This window comes from Trachemys scripta, chromosome 11 (assembly GCF_013100865.1).
Source record: "Trachemys scripta elegans isolate TJP31775 chromosome 11, CAS_Tse_1.0, whole genome shotgun sequence".
In the NCBI taxonomy this organism is placed as follows: Eukaryota; Metazoa; Chordata; order Testudines; family Emydidae; genus Trachemys; species Trachemys scripta.
In genome coordinates this window covers 8,888,494-8,903,719 of record NC_048308.1, presented here as the reverse complement: position 1 = coordinate 8,903,719, position 15,226 = coordinate 8,888,494, and the positions used below count along the sequence as shown (strand labels likewise).

The window sequence follows — 15,226 nt, the reverse complement described above, 5'->3', positions numbered from 1 at the left end:
GAATTGTTTCCTTTAGAGCAGTCTAAGATACAGGGTTCCCTCTGGCTGAATAACAGATATGTTTGATTCAGCATCTATGGAGTATATATAACATGTTTAACCTCGTTGTTGGTTTAAGTTGTCCTTTGTCGGGCATGGACGTTGCACCAGGAAATCTCTATTCCTAGTGGCACAGAAAGTGCTCGTTAGGTTGGGCTGGGCTGCCTAAGAGGTCGAAACTCAATTGGTCCCCCCGAGGTTCATCAGAGAAAGAGAAATAAAAGCCAGTGTGTCTCTCTCTTTTATTTCTTCTGATCCTCAGTAAAAGGTTCATGGTCCTGCTGGACCCCTTGGTCTCAGTGTTCAGCAACTTGTGGGGGAGGACACTACCAGCGTACCCGCACCTGTACCAACCCAGCGCCGTCCAGCGGAGAGGATATCTGCATTGGCCTGCACACCGAGGAGGCGCTCTGCAACACACACGCCTGCAAAGGTAGCAGATTATTTAGGAATAGACACCCTATTCTTAAAATTAAATGCATCACCTTCCTCTTAACTTGTTCACTAGAGCATGGCCTGGTATTCTAGAGCCAGCCAGCCAAAATCTTGTTGTTAGCTGAGCCATTTAAAATAATTGAAAAAGCAGATCAGTTTTGAGGAGAGACATTTGCAAGAGAAGTCTCCGAAGTCGCAGCCTGTGCAGGTGACAAGGGATTTTCCTTCCCTGTGCTGTGCTACACAGAATGGGTGAGGAGCTCACATCACAACTTGACGGGTAGATGGGAAAAGGGTGCAGAGGTGGTTTGAAGCCACTTTTATGCTCCCCTGACCCTGGGTTGGCTACATGCTGGGCTGGTGGCTAATAGGACATTAGAGCAGCCCTCAGGCTACAGTAAGTTATGCTGATTGCCAGCAGCCCCCCACGAGGGCATTATGGCAGCTAGAACAAAACTCCAGCCAGCTTCTGTGCCACTACAGGAAGAGGGCTGATCTAGGAGCCTTTATGCCCACTCTGAGCCCCAGGAGGGTCCCCCTAGTCTGGGTTTTCCTTCTGGGGCTGGCTAAGTCAGCCGTCAGGCTGCTTTGCACTCACTGGAGTAGTGTGACGCTTAGGTTGCACAGTGGTAATGTTGATTATATTGAGGGAATTAAATCCAGCCCCCTGAAGGCTCCCTGTTGTGCGCCGTACTAGAGATGGGCCTGCACTGGAATCAGGATTCAGACACTCCCAAACACTGGGGAAGTTGGGATCGTACGGGTGTCGTGCTTCCCCCTGCCCTCCACCGTGGCAGCCTTGTGTGTGCGTTATTCCTGATTTCAGACTGGTTGGGTTTAAGGTGGGTGGTCGGACTGGTCAGAGTGGAGCCTGTGCAACGAAGACGGGATCCAGTATCGCAGCCGTTACTGCGAGATGCACAATCCAGAGTCATCCCAGTGCGTCGGAAACAGCACGCAGTACCAAGACTGCCTGTACAACGAGATTCCCGGTAGGTGCAGCATAGCCCCCCAGGGCAAGGAAAGCAGGTTTCTCTTAGGAGGAATGACTGTCAGTCAACATAGGCTGCAATGTCTAGAGCTGCCTAAGGCGTTTGGATGCCACTAGAAATCATGGCAATGGCGTATCACACGCCTGCAGACCTCTTCGAAAACCCCCTCCGTAACATACAGCACCTTGTGCATGAAATGGATGTGGCAGCTCAGCTCTCCCATAAGGCAATGCTGTTTATAGTTACAGTAAATTAAGCTGCTTAATTTGAATTGGAGCCATTAAACCCTGCAGGGTGCAGTTCATGAGGCGTTAATTAAATGAACCCTAGCGTTTGTGTGAATGTTGGCGACTGGAATTTTGTTCATTCAGACACCCCAGGGGAAACATCCCACAGGGGCAAGGCGTCTGGGCTTGTAGGGCTGATGTGGGGAGGGGAGAGGGCATTGATGGCTCTTCGGGTGTAGTTTTGCTGACAGGTTGAGGTTCATGAACACCTGGAACCTGAGACTTTGTGTCAGTTGAATTTGAGTCCCCTGTGCAAATATTTAGCAGTTTTAGACTGAAGAACCCCTTCTAAGTGTTCTTTTCTGTGCTGCACCTTTGTGCCGTTGGGGTTTATACAGAGTCTTTGTAAAATTTTGCTCCATGTTGTCAGCCAATCTCTCCACTTAGGACCGCAGCTTGCTGTGGAATGCACAATCAACTTCTGCAAGGAGCAAAGGGGGTATTTGCAACTGATGGCAAAATGACAACTTTCCCCAATGCTTTCTCTTTGTTTAGTGATCCTGCCGGCCTCGAGCATTGATGAGAGCACGAACTGTGGAGGTAGAGTACAACTAACTATATATCTTATTTGTATCTTAATGTGGCTTTTCCTTTCTGGGCAGCATCAACCAAACCATTAATCTACCCAATTCGCATCCTGCTGGTATCCTTAATTCCCATGGAGTCTCGTTGTCTGAGTCAGATTGAAAGAATGTATTGCTCTGTCCAGCTGTCAGTTCCAAGACTCTTACTTATTTCTGAATTTGGGGTGGGTCCTCAGGGTCGTTAATTAGCAGGGAGCACATGCCTGTCTTGTTGTGCCCACTTTGTAAATGGTCCAAGAGAAATGAAGAGAGATTCCTCTGACACTCCAGCTGTCTGGAGGGAGGTATCCTTCAGACACCTATGAACATTTCAATGAGTAGAACATCCCAGACTGTACTTTTGCAGTATAATGAGGTTTGAGAGACAAGGTGGGTTAGATCAGAGTGGACAGTCATCCTCCCAAGCATTCCCTTCCATTCATGTCCTTGTTTATCTACCAAGCAGCTGCATCTTCATTATGTGTAGAACTTGGAAGATCCAATCAATAACTTCACCTCTCCACAGTCCTATAAGTTCTAGATTGATAAGGTCTTCTGAAGACTTTCAAGATTTCTGTGACTTGCCCTTACTGCTCCCTACAATGCCGCTGGGGACGCGGATTATTGATTTTTCTGTACGTTTTAAAATGGTACCAGAGAAGCTTAACGCAGGGGTTCTGGTAGATTTCCACTGGTGGTGAACACAAAGCTCTTGTGAAATACAAATCACCAGCTGTGCCTGCAAGTCCTCATGATGAAGCACAACTTCTGGTCCTTGCAGAGCAACTCTCCCTTCCAAGGGATAACAAAAAATACAAATAAAACATCAGTATTTTGATATGTAGCTTCTTGGTGTGTGGCTGCAGGGCAGTCAGTGGAATTATGACTTCAGTACCAATTATATAAAGAGTGTATTTCTGCATCACTTATTTCTGCCCAAATAATGTAGGGTATCTGCTCCTATTCTGGGGCTCCTGATTATCCTTGCACTCCAGAGTTATGCATTGCTATTGACAATTTGAACTGTCTTTTTTCCATTGCTATTTTATTTGCAGTTACAATTTATATTTGATACTGTCAAATATTATTTATTACTTAGCATCTTACAATATCTGGCAAGGAAGCTAATCAATATAAGCTCCTTGTGCTGCATCTTGAAGAGAAAACCAACATTTAAAAAGTGATGAACCGGGGAGGCACCTTTGGGAACTGATGTGCTGCCTATGAAAAAAACCCCAAATCTCTTGCCTCCAAGGTGCTATGAAAACACGCACAAAATCTGATGGCTCTTTCAAGGGCTGGAGCTGTTTGTAAAAGAGCTTCAGGTTTCAGAAAGGATTTCCTACTGTACTGAATGAATGAATGAATGAAAATCACAGAAGAGACATGCTTCCTCGTGGAACCATCACCAGATTTGTTACAATATGGGCAAACTGGACAAGAGCAAGTCGTGTGACATCACTGAACTCATCTAATTCTTTCTACGTTTTTGCTATTGTAATGTTGATATGAGATGCGAGGGTGGTTAAAGTAGAAGTGGATTTTTAGGAGGGAACTGCCCTGATGGAAAAGTCCTGTAAAATTTAATAGGAAATTATAGTCTTTCTGTAGACTTTTTGGACCATCCTATAAAATATAATAGAAAATTATATGCCTGCTATGGAATTTTATACAATGTTTAAAAAGTAAATCATAGATTCTTCTACGAGTGCTTGCTCGTGTCGATTCCATTTTTGGTGTGTGCGTGCCCGCATGCACAGTCAATGGAGATTTTTGCCTTACCGGTATCCGTAGGGTCAGTTGTGGCGCCCAAGAAGGGGAAGGGGACCCTGGGCAAAGGGTCTAATTCATGCCCCGGGCCAGCCCTGGAGCTACAGGGGAATACCGCTATGGTCAGACCCCCCTACCAGCCAGGGATGTGACTCCGACTCCTGGGAGCAGTAGGGGATCCTGGCCGGCACCACAGATTTCGCACCGGACATGGCTAAGGCCCTGCAATCTAAGGGCAAGCAAGGGCATGGGACCTCCCCAAAGGGCAGGGGAGCGCCATCGGTCCCTGGATCTCAGGCGTTTGTCTCTGTCCCCACGGCTTAGGACCCCGGTCCCACAACCTCGGTCACCGGCTAGACGGCCCAGGTCCTGGCACCACGCTCTCCTTCCACGAGGCATGAATGCCGGAATTGAGGCACCACGTTTCCAGTACCGGCCAGTCTTCCGCCTAAGATCGCCTTGGCGCTGGCGCCTATCGCTTAGGCGGTCTCCTATGCATCAGTCCCCGCCAGTGCGGAATTGCTCACCATTGCGGCACCAATCTTCGCTGTCCCGGTACTGCTGGAGGGACAGGTGGCAACCCCCGCCCGCTAGACACCGGTCTCTGACAAGGGTTAGTTGGCAGATGCAGGCCTCCACAGCCCCACTGTGATCACCGGAAGGGGGCTGGTCCGAGTCGGAGCTAGGGTTCAACCCATCGCCAAAGGGGTCCAAATCTCTGTCGGCCTGCGAGACCAGCACGGCAGGGTGGCAGCAGGGCCAGCGGCCTGCCCAGTGGCCGTGTTGGAACCCTTGGGGAGTACCGATGATGCCGGTTCCATGCTTCCACCACTCCTCCCTGGCTGCCTCGGAAAACCTCCCGGCACCGCCAGCACTGGATTCGGAACAGGGTGTGGAGTCCATTGTGGGGACAGCACAACGGGCCACCACCCAAGGAGCCATCCCCAGAAAGGGCAAGGGAACCTGCCCCTTCCCCTGCGATGCCCTCGTCATCTTCGTCGCCAGACGAAAGGGTGGCGGGGCTCTCCCAGACTGGCAGTCCCCCTGGCGACTTTAAGGAGCACCAGGCTCTCTTTAAAAGCGTGGTTAACAACTTAAGCCTCGAAATCAAGGAGTTGGCGGAGCAGTCAGATGACCTGTTCAACATCATGTTGTCTCCTACCCCAGCCCACATCAAGCTGCCTGTCCATTCCTGGGTTCTAAACACGGTGGCAGACCCCATCTTCGATTCCACCCGTGTCCAGAAGGGCAGAAGAGAAGTATTATGTCCCCACAGAGATGTTTGAATATCTCCACACCCACCCACTATCGGGGTCGCTAGTTGTGTCCACAGTTAACAAGAGGGACAGGCATGGATAGGTGAGTGGCTCACCGAAAAATAAAGATGCCAAACAACTGGACTTCTTTGGCAGAAAGATTTATTCTACAGCCAGTCTACCGTTTTGGGTGTCCAGCCACCAAGCTCATCTTGGATTACCTCCTGCATCTTAAGCTCCGGGGTTTGTCCCTTTCATCTGTTAAGGTCCACTTGGCCGCTATTTCGGCCTTCCATCCTCTGCTCAAGGGCAGGTCAGTTTTCGCCCAGGACATGATGGTCAGGTTCCTCAAGGGCCTAGAGCGCCTCCACTCTCACGTCAGGAACCCCGTGCCTCTGTGGGACCAGAATCTTGTGCTGTCGCAGCTCACAGGGCCCCCCTTGGAGCCTCTGGCTTCCTGCTGTCCCCTTCTCCTTTCCTGGAAGGTTTAATTCCTGGTTGCAGTAACATCCACCCGCTGGGTCTCTGAGATTAGGGCGCTCACTTCTGAGCTGCCCGACAGTGTTTTACAAGGATGAGGTCCAGCTGCGGCTGCACGCTGCTTTCCTGCTCAAGGTGGTCTCACTGTTCCATAGGCGTCAGGACATATTCTTACCTATCTTCTTCCCTAAACCTCTTAAGTTGGAGGAGAGGCGCAGGTTGCATTCTCTGGATGTCAGAAGGGCGTTAGCCTTCTATATTAAGGGGACCAAGTCTTTTCGCAAGTTGACGCAGTTGTTTGTCATGGTGGCCAACAGGAGGAAAGGTCGTCCATTGTCGGCTCAGAGAATCTCGTCCTGGATCATTGCCTGCATCCGCTGTTGCTACGACCAGGCCCAGGTGCCTCATCCGGCGATTGTAACAGCCCATTCAACCAGGGCACAAGCCTCTTTGGCAGCTTCCCTAGCCCAACTGCCAATCCAGCATATCTGCCGGGCTGCCACCTGGATGTCTGTCCACACACGTACATCGCATTATGTGCTTACCCAGCAGCCCTGAGACGATGCTGGCTTTGGTAGAGCAGTATTGCAAGCTGCACGTCTGTGAACTCCGAGCCCACCTCCATGGATACGCCTTGTGAGTCGACATGAGCAAGCACTCGAAGAAGAAAAACGGTTACCTACCTTTCATAACTGTTGTTCTTCGAGATGTGTTGCTCATGTCCATTCTATGACCCGCCCTCCTACTCCTTTGTTGGAGTTGCAGGCAAGAAGGAACTGAGAGGGTGTAGGGCTGGCGGCGCCTAATATACCGATCCATGAGCGCCTAATATACCGATCCCACTCCAGGGGGCACCACAGCTGGCCGTACATTTACCGATAAGGCAAAAATCTCTGACAACTGTGCACGTGGGCATATGCACACTTAGAATGGAATGGACACGAGCAACGCATCTCGAAGAACAACAGTTACGAAAGGTAGGTAACCATTTTTTATGGGTCTACTCAATTCTGTACATTCCTTCATGTAATTACTATAAAACCCTATTAAGTCTCTATAGAACCCTATCAAACTCCCAGTTAAACTCTATTTCTATAGGATATTTTTTTAAATAAAGATTAGAGCAAAATAGTAAAATTAGTGGGTGAAATTCTCTATTTGAAAAGCATGTCCATCAAAAAGTAAAATGTCACCAACCTCTGACAGGCAGAAACAGGCACATCTGTATCTTGAGCAGATCAAGAATAAGCATCATTTTAGCGTTCTCTGCCTGACAGTCACTTATGCCACACACAGTAAAGTTGAGACCGCAGCCTCTGCAGATGAATACTTTGGCTTTCCTGGGCTATTTGTCAAACCCATGCAGGTTCTCTTTTGGGTTATTTGGAGCATGCAATACACTCACAGATGGCCCATCCAATACATACGTCAAATCTGGTGACAGCAAGCATGATTAATATAATCATTACGGGAATCCCATGAAGGAGGCAAGGTAGATAGCTTGGATAAGAACAGTGGGAAAATGGAGAAAGACATCGCATGAGGGAAAGAACCTCATGGAATGGTGTTCATTCGAACCTTCTTAGGCAGCAGTGTCCGAAGACTAAGGCTGATCTTTTCAAGGTCTGGAGGGTCCCGGTTTCCAGTCCTTTACATTCGAAGAGCGCCTGCCACCTCCAGTCCAGGAGTGACTTAAGTCGCCGTAGATGTAAAATTTCAAGAGAACCCCGCCATTCTCTACGCAAAAAAGGGCAATTTGCTGCAAACCATAAGGCTAGGCTAATTCATATTGTTTTTCAAACAAAAGTGTTCTCCCACAGGGTGTTTTTCAGCCCAAGTCACGCTCTGGGGCAGGGCAGCAGATCCTCTTGGTCACCACCATATAAGTGGCATCCGGCAGGCACCACGGGAAGGTTAAGGATCTATTGTTGCTGCCCCAGTAACTAGATCTGATTAGGAGGATCAGTGGTGAACCATGTCTTTTCCCCCTAAAAGGTTCAGATTAGTGGGAGAATCAGCAAACCTCAAGAGGAGAGGTGCAACCTCCTTATCCAGCTGGAGCGCCGGCCGCTTGGGAGGAGTCAACCCCCGCCTCCTCAACGAAGCTGCTTCTTCATGCCTCAAGAGCCCGATCCCCCCAAGTAGAACACTTGAAGAGTCAGTCATAGAGTCATAGTTACTCCCATAGATTCTGGTAGCTAGTCTCTGAACATAAGTGGCTGCACTCAGCGGTGAGCATGTTGATGTTCAGTAGTGCAGTGGTTCCTCTCAACTTTTGTGGCCCATGTCGTCCTTCCTGGAAAGATTGTGTAGCAGACCAATGTCAGTAGAAATGTACATTTGGGCTAACGCTGCTGATTCTCCTCAAATCGCTCCACTCTTTCGACTGGAAAGCAGCAGCCTCGGATTGAAGATGGACACTAAACAGATCACATCTGGGTGCTGCACAAGACTCTTCCAGTCCCCGCTCCTCCCCAATCTGCTAGTGCTGGTTGTGCCATGGACTCCAGTCAGGGCTGTTCCTCTTGTGTAAGGTGGAGAGCTGTTGGCCGTTTGGTTATACCCTGACCATGTAAAGGTTCTCTGGGGTGAAGCTGGAATGAAGAACATGAAGGATGACTCTCTCCTAGCGTTTATTTGACTTCCTCCATTTACCTCTCCCAGCACCTGTGGTTTCTCCTGCCTGTAGATATGCATCTCCTTCCAGGAGATAACATGCTGTGTTGGAAGTGTTTGAAACCTGAGGTTAAGAGCTCTGCTCTTCGACATCTTTGTACTATAGCTGCCTCGCCAGGGTCTGCCTGGAATTCTGTCTGGGCAGCTCATGGAGAAGTTTGATCAAAGAATATTTCAGGCAGTTTCCTTGGTATTTTCTTTTCTCCCCACTGCCCATTTTGTTTCCGTCTCATTTCCCCCCCTTTCCCTGGCCCCTCCTGTGCACCTACCAGCACACTCTTTACTGTTGCTAATACACCTCATAGATAGTGGGGGGAGACTAATTGCCAAATCAACAAACAAGGTGGCTGAGCACACTTGGGATACGTGGACACTGCAAAAAAGTCCTGGAGCTGTGAGTCTCGGCCTGAATCAACTGACTCAGGCCCGTGGGGCTCAAGCTTCCGGGCTAAAAAATAGCAGAGTAGACGTTTCCGGCGTGGTGGGTGGTGGGTCTCAGAGCCTAGACCCCAGCCCAAGCAGGAACGTCTACACTACTATTCTTTAGCCCCATAGTGGGAGCCCCACGTGGCTGAGTCAGTTGGCCCAGGCTCTGAGACTTGCTGCCATGGGTTTTTGGTTTTTTGTTTGTGTTTTTTTTGCGTTGTCGACGTCTCTGTGGGGATTACATAAAGGAGGAATGTGTCATGCTGCTTCCCCCCATACACCTCCCCCACTGGATATTTTTGGGTCGCCAACAAAGAGGGCTTTTATTTTCCATTGGATAAAACACTGAGTTTTTGTAGCCCCCTATTTCCATGACATGCCCGTGCTTCGGAATCCATGAACGTGTATTGTCTGTATGCCTCGTTTCTTTTGCTGTCAGCTTAACAGAATGTTTAGTTTCAGTATCAATAGAGGGAGAGAGAATGGGGAGACAGGGAAAGAGCTTTGAGAAAACAATGTATGGACCCATTCAATTCAGCAACTTATCCCCATTGATTCCGAGATGATGTAGCTCTGATTTGTATCTGTGCTCTTGTCCAGAGAGGAAGAAGGCTGCTCTTTGAAAGGAGCGTCACTTGTTGTTTTGCTTGCAGGGTTTAGTCTCATCCATCTGATTGCCACCGGGGTCTCCTGCTTCTTTGGTTCCAGTCTCTTAACGTTTGTGATCTATGTGTACTGTCAGCGCTGTCAGCGGCAGTCCCAGGAATCGACTATTATCCACCCAACCACTCCCAATCATCTCCATTACAAAGGCAACACAACCCCCAAGAATGAAAAGTACACGCCCATGGAATTCAAGGTAGGATACTTTACCAGAAACACCACTGGCAAATTGATAACAGCTGCCTACGTATATATTTATGCTATGGTTTTAATTATAAATGTGTGTGCGTGTGATACATAGATAAAATGTATATATGTACATAAAAGAATCAGAAAGAGGATAACCCGACAGCATTGTTAGGGCTTGATAAAAAGAAGCAGAAGGAATTGAGAGAAAAATGGAAATCTTAAAGTACAAATAGCTACTGGTGATATTTAGATAAACAGGATGAGATTCTTTAAATACACTGAGGGAATGAAAAATAGGAGAAACTTGGTGAGGCCGTTCCTGGGGCAACAGAATAAGGACCAAATTCTGCCACCCTTATTTATGTTGGGTAACTCCTTACTCTGCAAGTAGCTCCTTTGAAATCAATGAGGCTACTCAGTTTGTGAAGTGTTGGAATCTGATCTTAAGGAGGTAGGAAGAACATGCTCCCTTGGCATCTGTATTTCGTAAGGAGAGCATTAGCAATACATGCATGGAGGAGTTGCAGGAGACAATGTGCTGGAGAAGACTGAGAATACTGAAACAACGGTAAACATGTATTTGTGTAAAATTGGGGGAGTAATGGATGATGTCTACCAGTAATAGATGAGATTGGGGATCAGACAGCTGAATGGTGACTGCTGAGGTGGCAGGAAGGGACTTTGAGTGGAGCAGACTGTCTTGGGGCAGAGGAACACAGTGGGGAGGATGATCTGGAAGTTATAACAACAAACAACTGCTCCTCCCCAGTAGTTACGTATCACTGACATTTTGCGTATGTTGTCTGTCTGTCTTTCCTGTTTAGGCCATGATCCTGCAATAAGCTCCATGCAGGCAGACCCCTGTACCCATAGACTTTGAACGGTGCTCATTGCAGGATCGGGGCCATAGATTGTAAGCTCTTCATGGCAGGGACCGTTTCTACCTAAACGTTTTCACAGCGCCCCGCACAAGAGGACGTCAATCCTGATTGAGGCCTTTGGGTGTTAGCACGACACAAATAATAATAACAACAATGATGATAATGGGGCTATACCAGATAATTGGAAGAGAGTGGCTATTGTTCTGGTACTGCAAAGAAATATTATAAGAGTCTGAAAATTACAGACTCATCTGGTAACTGCGGTCTTGATTGAGGTGGTGAGTACTTCCTGATGGGTGTTACGGGCCTCTCCTCTGCTGTTTAGCACCTTGCAGGATTGTGAAGTTTGTAAATGCAATCTCAAAAATACATTTCCTGGTGGCTTACGGATACAGTTGCATGCAGTTTAATAAGGGTGCAGCATAATAATGAGAGTCAGCATGCATTTGTGGATGGTAAATCATGTCACGCAAATTGGATTCCTTTTTTTAAAATTAAATAAATATTGATTTAGGTAGAAGGGAAGCAGCAGACAATATCTGGATTTTGAGAAAGCTCTTGACAAAGTTTCACAGGATGGATTATCCTATAAACTCTCAGAATACTGGGTAAATAATAAATTATGAAGATGGGTAAAGGATTGAGGCCAGATCCTGAAAGCTCCGAAACCACAGGAGTAAACCTTTCAGTTATATGACTAGTCCTGGTAGGCCTGCAGCGGTGAGTAAGGCCTGCTCGTGTGAGTAGAGTTTTGCAGGACTGTTCTCTTATTTAATGAGCAGCATGCAGAGGGCTGGAGTGAAAGGGGGATATTCTTTTTGTAAGTGGGCAAGGAACGGATACTTGCAGGGCACTATATTAATATTTTGGTAATGATGCAAACATTGCTGTGATGTATAAGATCAGTACATTTGCAGATGATACTAAAATAGTGGGAGTGGCTAAGATTCAGATGGATACAGCTGATTACAGACTAATATTGATTGACTGGGCAAATGGATTATGGAATGGAATGTGTCTGTATAAAGTTGATAATATTCAAGTGAAGCACAGTTTAAAATGGCAATGGTTTAGTTAATACAGTATCAGAAAAGGACCTGGGGTTTTTGACAGGCCGAATATCTGAATATTTGCTCTTGTGTGCAGCTACAGTAAAAGCTGATAGGATGTTGGATTCTCTGAAGGGGGGGCGGGGTGTATATATATTAGGTAGGAATTCTTAGCATTAGTTAGATCACATTCTGGGTGTCCAGTTTAGATTACTTGATTTGAAGGAAGTTTTAGCTAATTGGAGACAGTGCAAGGTAGGACAGTGAAGGTGGTTAACGGAAAGGAGGGACTCGCATATAAGAAGTGATGGACAAGATGGGGGTTATTTAGAGACCATTAAGAAGTGACACAACTGAAGTATGTAAATCGAAGATCATTGGACAACCAAGAACTAAGAGTTCAGGGTAAAAGGGACTTGTATATTAAGAAGAATTTAAAGAGATCTTATTTTACAGAGGCAGTGGGGCGTGAGTGGCATGGACGTCCAGGTTGGTGAAGGCAGTTGATTTAAATGAAATCCCTTCTCACTCCCTCTGTAAAATCATGTCCCCTTAAAATCTGCTTGCATATAGTTCCTCTTACCTTAAACCCATACTTTAGTCTGTCCAACAACCTTAGACTTACACTTCAGTTGAATCCGAAGAAGTGGGCTGTAGTCCACGAAAGCTTATGCTCTAATAAATTTGTTAGTCTCTAAGGTGCCACAAGTACTCCTGTTCTTTTTGCGGATACAGACTAACACGGCTGCTACTCTGAAACTTCAGTTGAGTCACTTCTCATTGTTCTCTAAATAATGTAGTGTTAGTGCAGTTGAAGAGAGGTTGCATGTGTGTGTGGAACATAAGGCACAGGGGTAGTATTAGTTAGTTTTGTATTTGGGAGTAGCTGACATACTTCAGCAGGCATTTTGAGGGATTTTTTCACTGCTTATGTTTTGTGCCTGCCTAAACTGATCTGTAGTAGGTGTTTGTTTTGATGGGAGAGATTCTGTCCTGCTCTGGTTTTTAAAAAGGGGAAACTTAAAAATGTTCTTAATGGTTTTTTAAGTTTAAAAATATGTTAGTTAGAATTCTCATCAGTTAAAGAAGGGTCCATGGTTTTAGTGTTATCCTACTGAGCTCTATACAGTAACATGGACCTTATTGTCGTTCTAAATTCACGGGGGCTAAAATTCACCTTCTTAAAAATGGGAAGTGCTCTGGAATTTTGGCTTGGACCTGTCTGTATTCTAAATGTTTAAATTCCAGTTGAGCTTCTGGGTCAGAATAATGCACACGGACACAGTATGTATGTATGTGCGTGCGTCTGGGTTAATAAAACCTGAGCTTAAGGAAATATATAGTCAGTCGGCTACTTTGCAGTAAAAGAAACCGATAACGGACATTGACTGGATGGTAACACAAGGCTGAGCTAATGCACAGCTCTATTATTTTCTCTATTCTTTTGATACTACTCAGACTTCTGCAACCTTCTTTATTTCGTATTCATCTTGAAATATCTCTGTTGCCCAATCAGCAGGGGAACACAGCCGAAAGTTTGAGAGCATTACACTCAAATGTACAGTGCTAAATGCGGAATTGTAAATCGAGGTGAATTTTACATTAAGGTAGATTTAATGAAGGCAATCTTACCAGGTCTGAGCCTTGTTGGGACACTCAAGTACAGCAACATATTAATGCAGATCAGATGTAAATACCATAGATGACAGTGACCTATTGATTATTTAGTTGATGATAACTTGCCAGGATAGGGTTTTGTACAAGAATGTTTTATTTTCCTGGCTTCTTTTGAATTTCTATCTTGCTTTGTCAGACTTGGTGGATTCTATTATTAGATATTTTTGCTGTGACATTTTAAAAGATTTCATACATATGCTTTCATCAGCAATACGTAGATTTTGAGTTCTTATTCATAAATTGTAGGGAGAGACTTTTGGGGTCACCTAGTAAGTAGTTCACGTTTCATTCATTAGTTAAATTCATACAGGGCTTTGACAATATCAAGCACTATGCAGTACAAGGGCATGATAAGATAAGAATTAGCAGCTCTTTGAACTGGGCATCGTGGCAGAATGGGTTACAGAACCTCCCAGGACATCCCCAGTACTGTCAGGCTGATTAGTTAATAACTGATGATAATAGGGGAGAGCAATACTGACATTCTTAGCAGGTTTTGTTCCTTCTGGGAATTGCCCAGCAGCCCATGCTTTCCAAGTGGCTAGTTAGCTCTGCACCTGATATAAGGGGGGAGGAATCTTGGATTGAAAAGCAAGGAGGACCCAGGGTCAGGGCTGAGCTGTTCTGAGATAGGAGCCTTAGAGCAGCCATGCCTGGAGACAAGGCTCCAACTGAACTTTCTCTTATTGTTAAATTCTTTGTTAATTAAGGGGGCTAAGTGTTGACTCTACAAAGCGTATGGACTGAATTTTAGAATAGTCTGGGAAAGGCACCTGCACATAGGGCCAAAACCAAATCCCATTGAAGTCCGTGGAAAGGCTTCCATTAACTTCAGTGGACTTTGGATCAGGGTCATATCAATTAAGGAGAATTGCCTGTTTTCAAGGTTGGGTGTGATGACAACTATATAGAGTTTCTTCCCAGCTGTGCTTGTATTGACGTATCTTTTTTTTAATGTAGCTTGTAGCTTTATTTTGAAGACCTATCCATATATTTTATAAAATCAAACTTCTCTCTCTGTAGAGATGCCTCAGACAAATGATCAAAGCTTCCAGTTCCTCTACTCCACATCCTGTCTCTGTCACCCCCACTGCCATCCCTTGTAAACCATGGGAAAAGTTGTTGCTTAAGCAAAACTGCCATCTGCTCCAACGAGAGCTTTAGATGAGAGGATAGAGTGAAAACTGAGTGAGGATTTCAGGATTGGGCTGTGAAGAAACTTGTAAATGTTTGATATATTTCCTAGTGCCTGGAGTTTATAGGAAGACATCAGGCCACTACAAACTAACTTGGGTAAGTCTGCGAATATCGCACCTGCCCAAACAAAGTTATATCTCTGAATGAAAATACAGCTATTAGAAAATATTCATAAATGGAAAAATATATTCATTAATTCTCATGGGAGCTATATAAATCAAACAGTCGAAATTAAACGCCTTTCAACAAGGTGAGAATAGTCCCACTGAGAGCCAAAGACCCACGTGGAGCAGGCACCCTCTGCAAGGGATGTCAGACAATTGCAAAATATTTTATAGCAACAAAATATCAATATGGGGATCGCACGAGAGAGTTTCTGCCTTGCTGAAGAATAAATATTCTGAACGAATTATCAGTCTTAAAGATTGGTGCAGCTTTCAACTGTGTAGTGAGAAATAAAGCTTGAAGCAGACTTTGGATATCGGTTTGATTTTAAAAATCTGTTTCTTTCGGGTATACCGTATTTTCCGGCGTATAAGACGACTGGGCGTATAAGACGACCCCCAACTTTTCCAGTTAAAATATAGAGTTTGGGATATACTCGCCGTATAAGACTACCCCTCTTCCAACGCACACCAAAAAAAAA

General features: G+C 45.8%; 1 protein-coding gene across 2 annotated transcripts in view; it reads left to right on the top strand.

The window, feature by feature from the left end:
- Positions 1-15,226, top strand: part of SEMA5B (semaphorin 5B) — a 349,785-nt gene that overhangs the window by 315,112 nt on the left and 19,447 nt on the right. For both annotated transcript variants that reach the window (XM_034785184.1, XM_034785185.1), the window contains exons 19-22: positions 302-472; positions 1,317-1,466; positions 2,249-2,293; positions 9,578-9,783. In XM_034785184.1, coding sequence (XP_034641075.1) covers positions 302-472; positions 1,317-1,466; positions 2,249-2,293; positions 9,578-9,783 — 572 coding nt within the window. The remainder of the gene's footprint in view (positions 1-301; positions 473-1,316; positions 1,467-2,248; positions 2,294-9,577; positions 9,784-15,226) is intronic.